General features: G+C 35.1%; 1 protein-coding gene across 3 annotated transcripts; it reads left to right on the plus strand.

Moving 5' to 3' along the window:
* Nucleotides 1–1,087: 1,087 nt before the first annotated feature.
* On the plus strand, nucleotides 1,088–15,491 carry alg9 (ALG9 alpha-1,2-mannosyltransferase). Of its 3 annotated transcripts, none has more exons than XM_067406273.1 (15): nucleotides 1,088–1,260; nucleotides 1,973–2,159; nucleotides 2,996–3,130; nucleotides 4,503–4,573; nucleotides 4,686–4,774; nucleotides 4,912–5,047; nucleotides 6,800–6,887; nucleotides 7,547–7,652; nucleotides 7,984–8,106; nucleotides 8,250–8,404; nucleotides 9,670–9,799; nucleotides 10,007–10,154; nucleotides 10,625–10,754; nucleotides 14,065–14,195; nucleotides 14,642–15,491. In XM_067406273.1, exons 1-15 carry the CDS (start codon nucleotides 1,088–1,090, stop codon nucleotides 14,763–14,765), a joined length of 1,926 nt encoding a protein of 641 aa, XP_067262374.1. In that variant the 3' UTR covers nucleotides 14,766–15,491. The 3 variants fall into 3 exon arrangements, with proteins under 3 accessions (XP_067262374.1, XP_067262375.1, XP_067262376.1); XM_067406274.1 differs by having other exon boundaries at nucleotides 1,109–1,260; nucleotides 2,024–2,159; XM_067406275.1 differs by having other exon boundaries at nucleotides 1,118–2,159; nucleotides 2,991–3,130.
* Nucleotides 15,492–18,650: the final 3,159 nt, after the last annotated feature.

Consider the following 18,650-nt stretch of genomic DNA (forward strand, 5'->3'; position numbering starts at 1 on the left):
TTATTTATTTTTTCCCTGGCTGTGATAATATAACATCTATAGTAATATAAACGTATTACTCAATATTAGTTTTCTACAACTATATGGGTATATTATACTACAATATACACTACAGTTTACTGTAGTAAAACTAAAGTATACTACAGTATTTATTACAGTTTTTCAGTTCACTATAGTTAATACTACAGTATGCTGTAGCATTCATTAACAAAGTGTTGTAAATACTATAATATATACAGTATACTATAATTTAGGCTACTATAGCATGGTTCAAAAACACTACAGTATTTACTATAGTATTTTTTCACCTGGGATGCGCCAAAATAATTTTCGTAAGAGATGGTGCAGCATGTTGTTATTATTACCATCTGATACCATCACTGTGCCATAATACAATGGTACATTATTACTATAAAGTAATAATACTGATATTAATATAATTAATTGTTCAGTTGGCTTAAATAAAAGCCAAATGTACTTAATGAGTATATATGAGAAAATGTTTGTAGCTGTGTTATGAAATATATGTAATATCGTTAGTTGTAGTAAACTGTACTTTAGGTCATTGAAGCATCAAAAGCTAAGTAAGTCATTAAAAGCATGCTAAATTAATGTTTGCTGTTTGCAGCAGGGTTATTATAGTTAACTAAAAGTTTAACGGAAAATACAAAAATAAAAATTATATATTTAATTATATAGAATTAATTTTTATTTATTAATTCTATATATATATATATATATATAATTTTCCGTTAAACCATTAAACTTTTAGTCAACTATAACAACCCTGCTACAAACATCAATTTAGCATGCTATATATAAAATACAATAATAATAATAATAATAATAATAATAATAATATATATATATATATATATATATATATATATATATATATATATATATATATATATATATATATATATATATATATATATATATATATATATAATAGTAAATCAAACCATAATAGTATCTCAAAGATACTAAAATAACAGGGGTTAGCAGTCAGTGAGCAGATAGGGGTAATGTTTGCTGTCTGTGTACTAATGGCTCTCCGTCGACCTGCGCTGCTCTCGGAGTAATGATGACGTCACGCACAGCCAGTAGAAACATGGCGACGAAGGGTCTCCGTCAGCGCAACAGACGGGGAAGCAAACAAGATGCCAACAACGTGAACAACACACCTACCGCTGACAGCCGAGCAACAAAAGACGACAAATGTGTTGAGGACAATAAGTGTAGTGACCCCCGAAATGAGTAAGTAACCATAAGCCAGTCCTGCTGACGCGCGGTGTAACATTGTGTACGTTAGTGTTGACAGGTCGCTAGCTCGCTAACGTCAGTCTGTCTGTATATGCGATTAATACAGATAGTAAACACATAAAATGTCCACAGACTGTCTAAATAACACGCACACACCTGGAAGAGACTCAAATGCTCAAATGTATCCAGGAGACACGAATAAGCTCGCTTTAATGTAACATGACGGCTTTCATTCAATCATTCATTCATTCACATGCTCTACCGGGTAGTAACGCTGGTCAGCGCTCCTTAGAACATATGCTAAAAAAAGAAAATGTTTATATAATGATTGTTCTTTTAAAATAAATACTTGTAATTGAGCTGGAATACTTTAGTGACACTAGGTAGTGAAACATTTTCATATTACTTAAGCATGTTTGGTATTGTGTATCTCTGGTGCACATTCGCGCGTCCAATTTCATAATCTTCTTACATTGTCATTAGCTGAACAGCGCAGGAGGAAAACAATAACACTCCCCTGACATTGTTGTCTTTTTTATTTTTTATTTTTATTTTTTCTGTCTATGCGAATTTCTCACGCACATCTGTAATGATTATGCTTGTGGATGAGTTTTCACTTATTTTTAGATTGACGCTGTTTTAAATGCTAAATAAATGAAAGACAACATTGTATAACCATATGCTCTGTTCCCTTATTGCTTATTAGCTTGCTCCCAGATAAGCACATTAGCTCCTATACCCCGCCTCTCCATTACAGGTCATCCGGTAAGGCAGGACAGGTGTGGGCTCCTGAGGGCTCCACAGCCTTCAAGTGCCTGGTTTCAGCCCGCTTCTGTGCTGCGCTGCTCAGTAACATCTCTGACTGTGATGAAACCTACAATTACTGGGAGCCAGTGAGTTACATATTTTCCTGCTTCACAAGTTTTTGTTAAGCTCTCAGGGTGCAGTAATAGAAATAGCCCAGAACCATTGTCTGAGTTTTGGGCCAGTTGATGGTCACTTGTCCTGTTGGCCTGGCATTGCATTCTCATTACGTCTTATGTGTTATGCTTTGCACACTTTTCTGGTTTTCGGTGATACAGCCTATTCATTATTGTTGTTGCAATTCTGCTGATTTTGATATGTCACCATGTTAATATTATGTATTATATTTATTTATTATTTTATATTATTATATAATATTATCTGACTAACAATGATTTAGTAAAAGTGAGAATGACTTTGTGAGAATAATATAATAGTTAAAATAGGTTGAAAATTAATATTAAAGGTCATATATATATATATATATATATCATATGATGTACACTTGTTTTAATTTGCATTTATAGCTGTTTTTTCTTAACAAAATTATTGAAACACAAAAATGTTTTTTTTTATATTTTTATAGTTATTGCCAATACTGGTCTAACTGGGACAGCAGAAAGCAAATCCTTATTGTTGAGCCCTGATCTGTGTCACTGTTGTGTCATGTGATGCCCTGGAGTATGTAATAATCCAACCCACTAGTGACTGTCTGGGTGTAGTTCAGATTCAAGAACTTTTTTTTGTCTTAACTAGAAGGTTATCATGTCTATTCCTGATCACAGTCTTAAGTATAAACCTTATGAATGGGCCATATTGCTGAATTTCAACCTTCTTCTGAGAACTACTCACTTTAGTATATAAAAGAAAAGTTTACCAAACATTCTTAAAACATTCTTTTTATTTTTCTCTTTTTGCTGGCCAGACTCACTACCTGCTATATGGAACAGGGATGCAGACATGGGAATATTCCCCAGCCTACGCGATTCGTTCCTATGCGTATCTTTGGCTCCATGCCCTTCCTGCCTGCTTTCATGCCAAAATATTACAAACCAACAAGGTAATCTTGTGACCAACCCCAGACTGGTTACTATATTCTAGTTCTATAATGCAGAAGTATATTTCTTTGAACAGTGAGGTGGCTATTTAAAGGGTTAGTTCACCCAAAAATTTAATTTCTGTCATTAATTACTCACCCTTGTGTTGTTCCAAACCCACAAGACCATTGTTCATCTTCAGAACACAAATTAAGATATTTTTGATGAAGTCCGAGAGGTTTATTATCTCCAATAGAAAGCAATGAAATTACCACATTCAAGACCCAGAAATGTAGTAAAGACATTGTTAAAATAGTCCATGTGACTACAGTGGTTCAACCTTAATGTTATGAAGCGTTAAGGTTGAACCTCTGCAGTCATGTGGACTATTTTAATGATGTCTTGACTATGTTTCTGGGTCTTGAATGTGGTAATTTCATTGCTTTCTATGGGAGATAAAAAACCTCTTGGATTTCATTAAAAATATCTCAATTTGTTTTCCGAAGATGAATGAAGGTCTTATGGGTGTGGAACGACACAAGGGTAAGTAGTAAATGACAGAAATTTCATTTTTTGGTGAAGTAACCCTTTAAGCTCCCTGGAAAAATCAGATCTCAAATCTGAAGAAAAGAACCATGAGAAAGCTGTGGTTCCTCTTATGCAACTCAATGTAATAATCCTTTATTTCTAACAGTGATGGAAAGTAAAACTTTCTTTTTCTTTGTAGTGTAATTTTACAGTTTTACGTTTGCTTAATCAACTCTGTCGAGGACTATTAAAATGTATTTTTAAATGGCTCTCAGCTGTAATATAGAGTTTTTCATTAAATTACATTTACAGTATGCATTTGGCAGACAGTTTTATTCATAGCAGCTTACATTGTATTCAAAGTATCTATATTATAGGTACAGTTGTGGTCAAAATTTTTCATACACCTTGTACTGAATAAGATATTTTACATAAAAGATGCTTACATATAGTCCATAAGACAAAATAATAGCTGAATTTATAAAAATTACCCTGTTCAAAAGTTTACATACATTTGTTACCTAGATGATCCATGATGGAAAAAAAGGAAGAAAAAAAAATCTTTAAATAAAAATGAATACATCTTCAAGTTTTCACCCCCGGCTCTTAATGCATCGTGTTTCCTTCTGGAGCATCAGTGAATGTTTGAACCTTTTTAATAGTTGTGTTTGAGTCCTTCAATTGTCCTCAGTGTGAAAAGATGATTTCAAAATCCTACAGTCACTGCTTGAAAAGGGTTCAAATATTTTTATTAATTTCTATAAATTCAGCTATTATTTTGTCTTTGTCTATTCATTATATGCCTGCTTAGACATGTGGACATGTTAACTAATTTGCTGTTGTTTGGTTTATTTTGTTCCCATTTAGGTCCTTGTGTTTTATTTCCTGCGCTGCATGTTAGCATTTACCTGTTGTGTGTGTGAGCTCTACTTCTACAAGTAAGTGCAGCATACTACATATGGCACCTCAGCATTGGGCTAAAATAGGTGAACTTTACAGTGTGATGCAATAAAAGTGGCTTAAAGGTCTGATGTCATGGGTCTCGCACAGGGCCGTGTGTAAGAAGTTTGGCCTGCACGTGGGGCGGCTTCTGCTGGCATTCCTTGTCCTGAGTGCAGGGATGTTCTGCTCCTCTGCAGGTGAGTCAAATCAAATGGGTCATTTTTGCCTTATCTGGTTGATCTCATTGAAAATCGATGATGGATGTAACTTCTGTATACCCTGCCGGTTAATGTGTGTGTGTGTGTGTGTGTGTGTGTGTATGTGTTATATGCAGCTTTCCTCCCCAGTACGTTTTGTATGTACAGTACAGTGGTAGCTATGACTGGCTGGTTCCAGGGGCGCCCGAGTCTGGCTGTGCTGGGTACTGCAGCGGGGGCCATAGTGGGCTGGCCCTTCAGTGCCCTGCTGGGGTAAGAAATGGTCAATAATTAATATTTTTGTGTATGGACAAGAAAAAACTATTTCTACCACAACTGCCAACATTTCCTGCCATTATTTATAATCAGCCATGAAACTGTATTTTGCATTATGTATATATTAAAAGTTGTATTTTGTCCTTTATGAGAAGAATTATTTAGCTGATTTATTTTTAAAAATTATTTTCCTGATTTTTGTTCCTCACATTTTTGTTTGTGGGAGCTTAAAGGGTTAGTTCACCCAAAAATGAAAATGATGTCATTAATGACTCACCCTCATGTCGTTCCAAACCCGCAAGACCTCTTCAGAACACAGTTTAAGATATTTTAGATTTAGTCCGAGAGCTTTCTGTCCCTCCATTGAAAATGTATGTACGGTATACTGTCCATGTCCAGAAAGGTAATAAAAACATCATCAAAGTAGTCCATGTGACATCAGTGGGTTAGTTAGAAGTTTTTTAAAGCATCGAAAATACATTTTGGTCCAAAAATAACAAAAACTACGACTATATTTAGCATTGTATTCTCTTCCGGGTCTGTTGTCAATCCGGGTTCACAACTCCGCAGTGACGCTGCTGACGTGTGCCCGAGCTTCGTTTACAGTCTGAGGGAGACGCACGCTGTATTAAAGCTATTCTACATTGTTTGTATTTTGGTATTGCTATATTTTTTAAAATGGTGCGTAAGTGCGTATGTCCTAATCGCCAAAAACAACGACGTAAAAGTGCATTACCAACGCAGACAGATGAAAGGATTCAATGGAATCAATTCAATTCAAATCCGTTACAAACCTATGTTACAACGTAACATATTTGCCCGTCCACACAGAGATGCGTTCCGATGTATCCGTAAAACTTTTGTATCAAATAGGCGTTTCGTCCAGACGGATCTGGCATTTTGGGAGCCTGAAACCGCGTTTTTTTTTTTTTAAACCGGGTCCCAGAGTGGATAAATCTGAAAACATACCCTTGCATTTTCGTGTGTACAGCCAATCCGCATATTTTGTGAAAACAATGATGTCATCACCCCACGTCTCGACCCTAGTCACACACCGCAACGTCACGTAACGGCAATAGCGAACTACATGCTTGTGTTTGTGCCGCAGAAGCTACTTTACTAAAGTAAAGCTTTATTTCTAAGATTTACTTTTGTATACAGTGCGCAAGGTTTGTGCGCATTCTCCAAGTTATTTTCCATTTTTAGTGTATCTCTATGGCAGAATTACAGCGCCACATACTGATCTGGCATGTATACTACATCGTTTGGCATTTTTATCAAATAAATGCAGCTTTGGTGAGCATAAGAGACTTCTTTCAAAAACATTAAAACACCTGTTACACTCTTACCGTCCAAACTTTCGGTGCAAATTACTGTTTCACTTAATGTAACTTACAAATCTGACCATTTACAGAACATGTTCATCAGGTAAATAACCCAGGTTTGACTGCAACATGGGCCATGTCCTGATCCCACTTCTCTCTCACCACTACTATCCAACGTACTCTATACTTTCCCAACAATACGAAGGAAAACAAAAAACAAAACTAAAATAGTGATAAAAAGTAAGGGTCAAACTTTAGTTCTTGCAGTTTAATCCATGAATTATCCTGCAGTTCCTAATGGCTAGTAACTTTTTCATTTACTCACCAAAGTCAATATTTACTCACATTTGGCAAAAAGCCATAGAAATAATCCTGATCATCCAACTAGGTGAATTTAGGATCTGTTTACTGGTTGATTTTGCAGCATACCCATTGCCTTTGACCTGCTGTTGCTGAAGAAGAAGTGGAAGAGTTTTATCATGTGGACTCTGGTGGCGTTGCTGCTATTTCTGGTTGGGAAACTCATAGTTTTTTCTGTCTGTCTTAGGTTGTTTTTGTGTCATTTTGTTTTTAAATGGTATTTTTATTAGAATTTTACATTTTACAAAAAGCAAAAGAAAACAAAAAAATACATTTAGAAAATATATATGAATCAATAACTGATAATATTAACAATAAAAACAACAATATAAATGATTATTAATAATTATTAATCTCATCAACCTTTAATAATAATAATAATAAAAATAAATAAATAAAAAGTCTAAGAACCAGGGCGTATATGCAGTTCCAGTGGTAAAGCACAATCAAACAAGCATTCAGTAGAAGGCAGAGCAGACAGCATATTATGCCCTACAGTACTGATCAGAGCTAGCATTTAACTGGTTAAGATGATCCAGAAATGGTTGCCATATACTGTAGAATTTATCAAGGTTATCAAAGGACAAAGAAACAGAATATCCAAATAATGCAATCTCTGGATCAGGCTTAAACACAAAACTATACATGTCAGAAAACCACTTAAATGTTTTTGTGTCATTTTGATCTGATTTCATACACTGAGATTTTAATAATAGCAAATGGCTTTTTAAAATCAAAAATATCCAGAATAATTGTATTATACTGACATGAGAGCACTGATAAAACTTAACATTGTTATATATTTCTGTAGGTCCCTGTTGTTGTAGTAGACAGCTACTATTATGGCAAGCTGGTGATTGCTCCTCTGAACATAATACTATACAATGTGTTCACTCCTCATGGGCCAGATCTCTATGGTATGCTTCAAATTATTTGTATATGCATTTAGAAAATATTGACTCATCCTTAAACATGCTGTATGTAATTATTATTTTTATTTACTGTACTAATGCATAAAAATGCTGTATGATTGCTGAAATTTAGGAAACATGGAATACTTTGAATTTGGACTGCAGTACCCATTTCAACCGCTAGCTGTCAATATTACATACTGCACCTTTAAAACAAATAAAAAAAATGTTTACATTTAAGCACATAAATGCTAATTCTTCTTAGTTCCATCAGATGGCATCAGTGATCAACGCTTAAACCTTTTTATTACAGTGTGTTGTTTTTTTTCTCTTACAGGCACAGAGCCCTGGCATTACTACTTTGTGAATGGTTTTCTTAATTTCAACATTGTGTTTGTGTTGGCCCTGTTTTCTCTTCCTCTCACGGCACTTATGGAGGCACTGCTTCAAAGATTCAATGGTAAGAGAGAAAAATGTGTCTTTGACGTTCATTTAATTAAGCCATTAAATTGCCAACAAAAACCCCCAACAAAGTAATTGTGACATGCGGGTGACGTACTGGCCATACTGTTAATCTCGTGTTTCTTATTGTATAAATTTCAGTTCACAACCTGGGCAGGCCGTACTGGTTAACACTGTCTCCTATGTACCTATGGATGCTGGTGTTCTTCACTCGTCCACATAAAGAGGAACGCTTTCTGTTTCCCATCTACCCTCTAATCTGTCTGTGTGGGGCGGTGGCACTATCCTCGCTGCAGGTTAGAATTTCTAGATTGCAGTTAAGTCTGCATGAAACAGAAGTTGCTATAGTCTTTTCTTCCCTATTGTGACATATGTCCGAGCGAACCAGTTTAGTGACAAATTGGGTCCCCCCTGAAATCGGGTCTTCATAAGCAATCCCATTCAAATTGCTTTTAATAGATACTCTCTTTAGCACCTGATTTACAATTCCTTTAAAATCATGTTATTATAAATACTGTTTCAACTATGTTATAATGACCATTTATGTCTGTATTAGTAAGCTAGTTAGCCCAGTTAGCCTGATAGCTTAGTTTATACACGCATTTGCACTTACCCTACATGTATTCACAATCATCTTTATTATTGTGTTAAATTACAGTAAGTGTTAAATATCCAAATATTTGTTATAAATTAAACAAATTAATAATGTTCAATTATTCACTTAATAGTCTATTGTTATTAATTGATTGACAGTTAATTAAGTTTAAGAAATTACGATCAATTGGTTTTATTATGCACTGTTTTGTGAATTTTAAACTTATATAATTCTTATATAATTAGGATTATCATTAACTGAGAGTTTGTGGAGACCCGATTTCAAGGGAGGACCCGATTGAACAAGAAAAATGTGGAGCGAGGCTTGATTTTGTTCATTGGGAATAGATTGGATGGCTGGATCATTGTTGTTTGCTATCGCTGTCCTCTCATGTGAGTGACTACTTGCCCCGCCCTCGCGCCAGTAAACACATCATCATAGATGTCGTTGCAAGAGGGAGGGGAAGTTATTTTGATAAATTATTTATAATAAAATAATGCAGTAATCCATTAAAAAAAATAAGATTCATCAATTTTGACTTTTAATACTATGATATGGAATGATTTGTATGATTAGTATACTGAGCAAAAACGGTCATTTTGTGAAATATTATTACAATATAAAATAACTGTTCTCTATGTTAATATATTTTAAAATGTAATTTATTCCTGTGATAGCAAAGCTAGATTTTTTAATAGATTTTTAAACTTTTTTTTTTACTGTCACTTTTGATAAATTTAATACATCCTTGCTGAATAAAAAGTATTGATTTTTTTTTTTTTTTTTTTTTAAAAACAAACTTGCTGACCCCAAACTTTTGAACAATAGTGTACATGGAGCTTCAATATTCTTTTAAAGAATATCTTTGTATTTTTGAATTAGCACATTTTGAGAACTGCACATCTTTATTAGCATATTTCCCCAGTGTTGTGTAAATCTGTTTTCTGTCTGTTTTTCTCCATGTAGAAGTGCTATCACTTCATATTCCAGCGCTATCGTCTGGAGCACTACACCATCTCCTCCAACTGGCTGGCTCTCGGCTCTGTGCTGCTGTTTGGAGTGCTCTCACTGTCCCGATCTGTGGCCCTCTTCAGAGGTAAGGACAAATCACGGAAGGGCTCAACAGTAAGGTTATTGAGAGAGGTTTGGACCAATTCTACTGAAATTTGCCTCCAAAGGTAGGGTTATCTAGCTGGCAGATGAAGTTGATAAACAAAATGATAAAAACTATATTCTTTACCTTGTGAAGTTCAATACTCCCTTTCTGATGCCTGTCTCACTTGGAGTTGTTGTTCGTTTTAAGGCTACCATGCTCCGCTGGATTTGTATCCAGAGTTTCATCGCATTGCTAAAGATCCTGCAATCCATACAGTTCCAGAGGGAAGGCTTGTCAATGTTTGTGTGGGGAAAGAGTGGTACCGCTTCCCCAGCAGTTTTCTCCTGCCCAACAAGTGAGTATGAGTTGTGATTAAATTGACAGTAAAGACATGTAAAATGTTACAAAATATTTCTTTCAAATAAATTATTTTCTCTTGAACTTTCTATTCATTAAAGAATCCTATAATATTAAGTAGCACAACTGTCTTCAACATTGGTAATAATCAGCATGTTAGAATGAATTCTAAAGGATCATGTGACGCTGAAGACTGAAGTAATGATGCAGAAAATTCAACTTTTCCATCACAGAAATAAATTACATTTTTAAGTATATTGAAATATAAAATGGGTAATTTTCAAATAAAAATAATATTAATAATATAACACATTACATTTTTTTAACTGTATTTTTGATCAAATAAATGCAGCCTTGGTGAGTATAAGAGACTTCTTTCAAAAACATTAAAAAATCTGACGAACCCTGAACTTTTGAACGGTAGTATAGGTCTATGATATATACTAACTATATCTTATTCATTTACAGCTGGCACTTACAGTATATCCAGTCAGAGTTCAGGGGTCAGCTACCTAAGCCATATGCCATGGGTCCTGATGCCACCTGGATACTTCCATCAGACATGAATGATCAGAATCTTGAGGAGACATCACGATATGTGAGTGACCCAACACATACACTTGGGACTTGCATTTGACTTCGCAGGTTTATTGAGCCTTATAACTAAGCTGAATTGAATGTGTGAGAGGATACTCAAAAGCAGTGATCAGTTCAAGTTTATTCATTTTCCAGTTTTGTTGTATTAAATACAGAAGCCTTGTTGCTGGCAGTTGGTAACAGTGAATTCACTTATTTGGGGATCTCAAGAATTATGTGATGTATTTCACTGGGAAGTTGACAGTTAAACATGATTTTTTTTTTTTTTTTTTGTCTTGAAGGTTTTTTTTTTTTTTTTTTTTTTTTTGCTAATGGTAAAAATTAGTAATTAGTAATTGGTAATTCCTATTTAAAGGAATTAAATAGTTGAAGGATTAAAAGGGATTTAAGAAAAATGAAATAAGAAAAATAAGCTCTAGGTATAATTGTAGTGGTAAAGTAGTCAATTAAAACAACTATTTGCAAATAATATTTTATTTCTTTTTATGCACTCTTATATCTATGTATGTCAAACGCAAAATGTTTTTTTTTTTTCAGTTAGGTATCACATGAATCATGTAAATAATGGCATATTTTCAATTCAAAATGGAAAAATTTGTTACCAAAAATTTAGTTGTTTATAATACTGGATATTACTATCATTTAACATTTCTATCATGAAACAGTTGTTAAATATCAAATATTTAGCTACATTTTACCATGCACTCTCTGCCGTTAAAACTGAAGTGTCATGTTGGCATGGGCCCTCATCTTCTGTGAACATTAAGCCTTCTTTGATTTTCAAAGTTTGCAAAAACAAAAAACAAGGTGCTTTTAGGTGCTTTTCCATCAAGTTGTTTGAGCGGATGATGGTGGTATTGGTAACCTGGGGCACGTTCAAGCTCAAACCGGTGCGCAACGTTTTGCTACGTTTTCTGGGTTGAACGACATGTTTCCTGGAAACGGTGTGCAACAGGTTTGAGATATACGTTTTCTCTTGTTTGGTGGGCGTGTCAGAAATGTCAACCCAATCAGCGGCAGGATATATATGAACCACGCGGTATTAAAGAGACAGCTCGCACAATGGGTATTAATGAAACATAAAAATACTATACTTATATATTTTGTTATTGTATTGTGAAGTGACACTTTAATAAACTTTTCGATTCTCCTCTGATTATATAATGGTAAACATTACAATAGCACAACAACATTGATCATCAATAATGATAAGCCTAATACTCACAATAAAAATAATATATCATAACACAGTCTCAGCGGTAAGAAATGGATTATCCTTCACCTGAAATGTTTGTCTTTTCATGCTGAAATGCGAGACAAATGTATCAACAATTAGAAGTTTCAACAAATCCCTTCACTCGATTAGGATGTTCTTTTAACTGTAACATCGAGCGTATTTTGCAGTATTAAACACATATTTATACCGATTTCATCAGGCTTCGAAAATTCTTCAAAAAGAACACAAAAAATGGCCTTCTCAGCTGCCATAGTTGCAACTCCTGTGTCATCAGAACAGGGTGTTCAACGCGCCACCGTTTCCGTTTAAAAACGTTTTGCAACGTTTTGTCGGGGCTGAACGCAGCCCTGGTAACCTAGTAACCAACAGTAAATAAAATGCCATCAGCGGAAACGGCTGATTAGTCATGTGGGTTTAATGTTCGCTACATCAAAATTTATTTGGCAAATGTGATTCCATCTCCCATTATTCGTATTAACTCTTTTTCACACAAGTCGAACAACCTTAAGCAAGCGTAAAACTTTTTTGTGAATGAAGGGATTTTTCTTTGGAAATTTGGCATTTCCATCACTCGCTTCTGATGCAATACTTCAAAATGCGCAAAAAAAAAACAAAAAAAAAACACAATGACAATAGTCATTTTACTTAGAAAAATCAACTATTAAGCTCTATACACCTCTTTTTACCATTTTTTTTTTTTTTTTTAAAACATGCACAAGTTAGAAGAAAGATAATGTTAGAGATAATGTTAGTGTTACTTATCTACAACCTTTAAAGGGCACCTATTATGCAAAATTCACTTTTACATGGTGTTTGACCATAAATGTGTGTTGGCAGTGTGTGAGCAAAACCACCCTAGAATGAGAAAAATCTATCCAGTGTTTATTTTTACAATCTGAATAATTCATAAGCACTGTCTCAGAACGCCCTGTTCTAAGATTGCTCTCACTGTGACGTACAATTGCGCTAAGCCCCATCCATGTGGTTTGATTGACAATCTGGTTTTGGCATAGACCCCGCCGTCGGTGATCTGTCAACCATCCTCCATTGTTTCAACGACAGCGGTTATGTCTCCTAAGAAACATAAGTGTTCTGTTGTGGGATGTAATAATGAACATAGTAGTTTTCACTTACTTCCGACATCAGAGCCACTGAAAACGCAGTGGATGGATTTTATTTACGAAGGAAAGGCGGCACTCAAAATTCCAAAATACATTTATGTTTGCGAGAATCATTGCCTCAAAGTTAATCCTCAAGTGTGGATCGTTGCCTACTGTTCGCGATCCAACGTCACCTCCAGAAGAAGTAACTTAAGTGTATTTAATGTTTTTTGAGCAAATAGTCATTTCAGTCGATGTCAGCCAATTCAATAACAAATGCGTCTAAAGTTGCTGTCGTCGTCGTAGAATGTCTGTGTATATAATTTAAACCTTGTTTGTATAGTGTGTATCTAACGTACTTAGCAAACGTTATCACAGTATTTGTGTTCGTAGTTTCAAAAAATTGCGCGAACGTTATCACAGTGTGTGTGTGTATCTGTGTGTGTGTGTTGCACATCCATAATTGCAAAGGGGACGCGATTAAAACTCTATAAGTACATAAATGTATCAAATAACCATTCAGAAACGTCCTGCTCCATTCTCAATTGTTTTTCTTCTGCCGGAGTCTCTTCATCATCTGGGTCTGATTCCGGTTCAAACATGTACGGCTGAATGCCATACAAAACAGCGGGTCTCTCACTCTCAGCCATTGTTTATTGCCATAGGTATGCAAGTTACGCCCTCATCCAAAGGCAGGGCGGGGATATGCAGCTCATTTATATTTAAGGTGGTACACACCAAAACAGTTCTTTTTAAAACAGGCCCCAAAAATGACATTTTCAAATGGTTATAATAAATTAACTGTGGGGTATTTTGTGCTGAAACTTCACAAATACATTCTGGGGACACCCAAGACCAATATTATATCTTGTAAAAAGGGGCATAATAGGTGCCCTTTAAATGTCTCTGCATATGTCAGTGTTGTAGCTGAATGTGAAGTACATATGTCATTTTCCATGTTCTCTGGCTCTCAGGTAGAACTGAAGCAGTGTCATTACCTGGTGGATCTGGCAACAGAAACAGAAGCCCCTCGTGAACCACGATACGCCACTAACAAAGAGGAGTGGAGCATTATCGCTGACAAGCCTTTTCTAGACACTACCAGGCAAGTCTTTATGTGTGGAGTATATGGGCATTTTTCAAAACGAGTGGAAATTTGTTAACACACAAGAGACACTTGTGGGTAATTCATTCAGAGTAAATGAATTCTGCTGTAAAGAGTCATTGAAAATTGTAGGGTGTGTGCTTATCCACTAGAGGGCCCGCTTGTCCTTTTAAAGATGCTTATGACATCATTCTCAAGCACTCATCATGAGTTGTTGTGACTCTGGATGTCTAATCATCCTAAGAGAGATTATCCTTGACCTAATTTATCAGTAATGAGCTCGGCTTGTCTTTATTGCCCAGTTCATGATGGCGAAATAAACGTAGAAATAGTTTCTTTTTAAAGAAAGTGGATTTTAGGATTATGGCGCTTGTAAACTATTTTGTGTGTATTTCATCCTTTTCGTGATCCTGGTGCTGTTGCCTTTTCGTGTCTCTCCCACACAGGTCCTCCAGATTCCTCAGGGCCTTTTTTATCCCGTTTCTGTCTGAGCAATACACCACCTACAGCAGATATGTCATCCTGAAACCGAAACGACCCAAACACACCCGGAAAAGAACGCAAGCCTGACCTGCCTTTCCTGCTATTTTTTCATAATCGCACCCCTCCATAAGTCCTGTCTCTTACAGTGCTTCATCATTCGGTCCCAAGATGCTCCTCTGCAACTCTTTCTGGCACACATGTGGGATTGTTTTTGTGTGTGAGTGTAAATGAACGAATGAATGCCGGAGTTTGTTTGAGCAACTTTGCTATCAAGCCATGCAGTGCCGGCCTGTATGTAGACATCAGCGTTGCCGCCCATCCTGTTGACAGTTCCAGCACAGAGCATGGATGCCTTACCCATCTTCCCCATCATCTCCAATCCATTCCATGCCTTCTGTTCATTTATTCCTGCTTGGGCTTCTCTGCATCTTACTGAAGTGTTTCAGAAGATTTCTGTTTAGATGACCCTTTAAGGACTATATGGTCCCTCATTTGTCATGACCTCATCCTTGATCTGGGACAATGAACTGCATTCCATGAATGCAGACACAAACCAGATCTCATGTGTCATCATCCAGAGATACGAACTTCTGTCCATCTGTCCTGTTTGAGCAACTGGCCCAGGTCAGCCTCGGCATCTCAGGATGAAAGTTGCACCAAAAACTGAAGTTTTTCTTCAGTTCCATCGTCTGTCAAAGTGGACATTGACTGTGAGGTCAGACTGCAGACCAGAACAACTGAGTGTTTACATTCCAAATCATGTTTGTCATCTGAATCATATCAGTGTTAACTGTGATTGTCAAATAAAAGAAGGCTGTCTTAATGTGTGGCTGTGCCGGAGAAGTCATTTCTGGGATGGGTACACTAAAATTAGTTGTCTTTGTGAACTACAGGGTTTTCACGGTTATTGAAAACCTGGAATTGTTATTTTCAAACCTGAAAAAGTCACTAAATTATGTAAAATGTTAAATCTAAAATAATAATACATTTCTTCTCTGCTCCAAATAAATAAATAAATATATATTTTCTTCTAAATTTCACGTATTTGAATTTAATTAAAAATGTAAATACATTTTTCCTGGTTCTCTGCTACAAAAATAAAATACATTATATTATTAATAAAATATATATTTTTAAAAAATTATCACATATGTACATATTTACATTTTTTTTTTTACTAACAAATAAAATGATTTTTATGTATAAAAATTAAAAAAATCTATTTGATATTAAATATATAAATAATATCTTTGCTTTCCTAGTTTTGTTGTAAAAATGAAAAATATGTATTTGTCTTATATAATATTTTTTTTAAATCTTACATTTAATATTAAATATGCAAATATAAGTTGTTTATATTTAAACTATTTTAGTAAAAAAGATAAAATATATTAAATATAAATATAAAAAGATTTTTTTTTTTTTTTTTTTTAAGAAATTACATTAATTAAAAGATCCGTGACCATGACATACAATTAGAAATTCACTTCAGCAGTCTCTATCAAATGATTTAAATAAAAAAATCAATCGTGTAAAATTTGAGGTCAGATGCTCTGCAGTAAAGGGATAGTTCACCCAAAAATTCTGTCATCATTTACTCACCCCCAAGTTGTTCCAAACCTGTATGAATTTCTTTCTTCTGCTGAAATGCAAAAGAAGATATATTGAAGAATGTCAGTAACCAAATAGACCCCATTGACTTTCATAGTATTTTCCCCCCATATATGGAAGTTAAAAATATCTTCTTCTTTTTTTGTGCTTGTGTGAGTGTGTTCAGCAGAAGAAAGAAATTCATACAGGTTTGGACCAACTTCTGTTAAATGATAACAGATTTTCAATTTTTGGGTGAACTATGCCTTTAACTAAGAACTTTCTAGTGCCAAATAACATTTTAAAATTGTACAGCTTTATTTAGAAACCACGAGTAAGAGAGTCTGCTCATATTTGTATGATGTTTTTGAGTAAAGTGCTGCAGCTATGGGGTCCATAGAGACTCAGATTTATCACTGAACAGCATCACACAGAAACACGCATCATTTCCCCTATGTGTCACTGTTGGTTCTGTAAGAGAGAATATAGGTATGCTGTGGTGAATAGATTGTGGGTGTATGTAAACATGCTGAGGGCAATGAATGCGTGGCTCGTGGGATTAAGATGTCTACAGTGACGACATGTTAAGCCCCACAACACTACAGGGAACTCTGATCCTTTTTAAATCCTTCCATTGACGCTATACACTATGACGCAGAAACCTCTTTGAAACATGGATGAGATGTAGTTTTCCAGGAACTGTTCTATGCTTCATAGTTTAAATGTAATTTACAGTTAAGTATAGCAATGATCCAGAACTTTAAGTGTACTTAAAGTAGGCTGTAATTTTCTATTTCATTTTTATGCCATTATTTTTATGCCTGGAGAAAATTTTAGGCATGTAAAAAGTCTGTGTTGATTCATTGGTCTGACAATGTTTGTTGGATTGGATTATAATTATAACAACACCCAAGGCTTCCTAGAGTCAAAGAAAATCTGTAAACAGAGAAGTTTTTAAATTTTGTTGTGCAGGCCTGGAAAAGTCAGATTAAAATAATAATAAAAAAAAAAAATCCTAAAATATTTCTTTGGCTAGAAGTTAGTTTGGAAAAACTTTGTTTGAGTTGAGATTTTGATTTTGATTTGATCATAGAAAATATTTATAGGGGGCTATATAAGAATTTTCATGAATTAATCGCTTTTTGTATTGCTAATGTGTGAACAGCTTGTAACAAAACCAAAAAATCGAAACCTTCCCCGACTTCCTAGGAAGTCTATGAACTGATTTTTATGTGAAGGACTCGGGATGGTTTTGTCGGGAAAATCCAAAGAATGTGATGGTTACATGTGCTTCCGAGATTCTCTCTTAAAGCTGCAGCCTGTAATTTTTTTTTGGATAAAAATGATCCAAAATCAATCGTGTTCAAAACTATCTCCTTACCTTAGTCCGATTCACAACGGTAAGCTTGTAATAATGTTTTATAAATAGATCGGTACTGGTAGGTTTCCACGGAAAATTCGAGCATGTCACCGTCTTTGCGTCATTACATCACGTCTGTTTACATGAAGAAGGCATGTGAGGATGCTGCAGGTGGTGGATCATTTATAGCCTTTTCTCACAGCAGCTGCAATAATTAAATTTATCATTTTGATAGCAGATTGTAATCCAGAAAGATCCAAATGACAGTCATCAGTGACAACTGGAGATTCACCCGTAGACAAAAGCAAAAGACTTCAGTCTGTGGAGTAGCTACAGAAATTGAAATCTACAGGTAATGCGACTACACACTAAATACACATAGTCACACAATGCTGATAACATGAACAATTTGAGAACAAAGTATAACGATATTAATAATTTGCATGGTTTGATGTGATACAAGCTAAGAGATCGTTAGATTTAATCTCCATTGGCAATGTGATTTATTGTAATGCTTTTTTTTCCTCAGTTGGTCAGTGTCAGACATGTTACTTACTTGTTCAGATGACATTTTCTGGTGAAAATTCTTATTTTGGTCATACTTCCAAGAGTACAATCTGTGATTCTGAAGTACAGTATCCACACCGGTGTGGTGACTGACTGTAAACATTAGATTCATCCGCGCTAAGGAGCCATGCTGATGCACAACCCATGTAAAGATAATTCTGCAAATAACTGCAATTGCAGATTTCAAACAGAGATGGCGACAAAGAGGCAAAACCTATGGACTGCGACTTGAAAACACATGAAATGAATGCTTATTCAAATTCAGGAGAATGCAGAAAGAGCTGTCAATGTGTCATGCAAAGAAAAGGGATTAATTCAAATATAGTCTATAGTCTTCAATATACTTTATTATCAAACTATCATAACGGTGTAATTTTAATCACCTCATCTGTCGACATAATGTTGAATTGCAGAGCTGGTGCAAATGTCCATATCACTATGATCAGATGCTTTCT

Source organism: Chanodichthys erythropterus, chromosome 13 (genome assembly GCF_024489055.1).
Source record: "Chanodichthys erythropterus isolate Z2021 chromosome 13, ASM2448905v1, whole genome shotgun sequence".
Lineage (NCBI taxonomy): Eukaryota > Metazoa > Chordata > Actinopteri > Cypriniformes > Xenocyprididae > Chanodichthys > Chanodichthys erythropterus.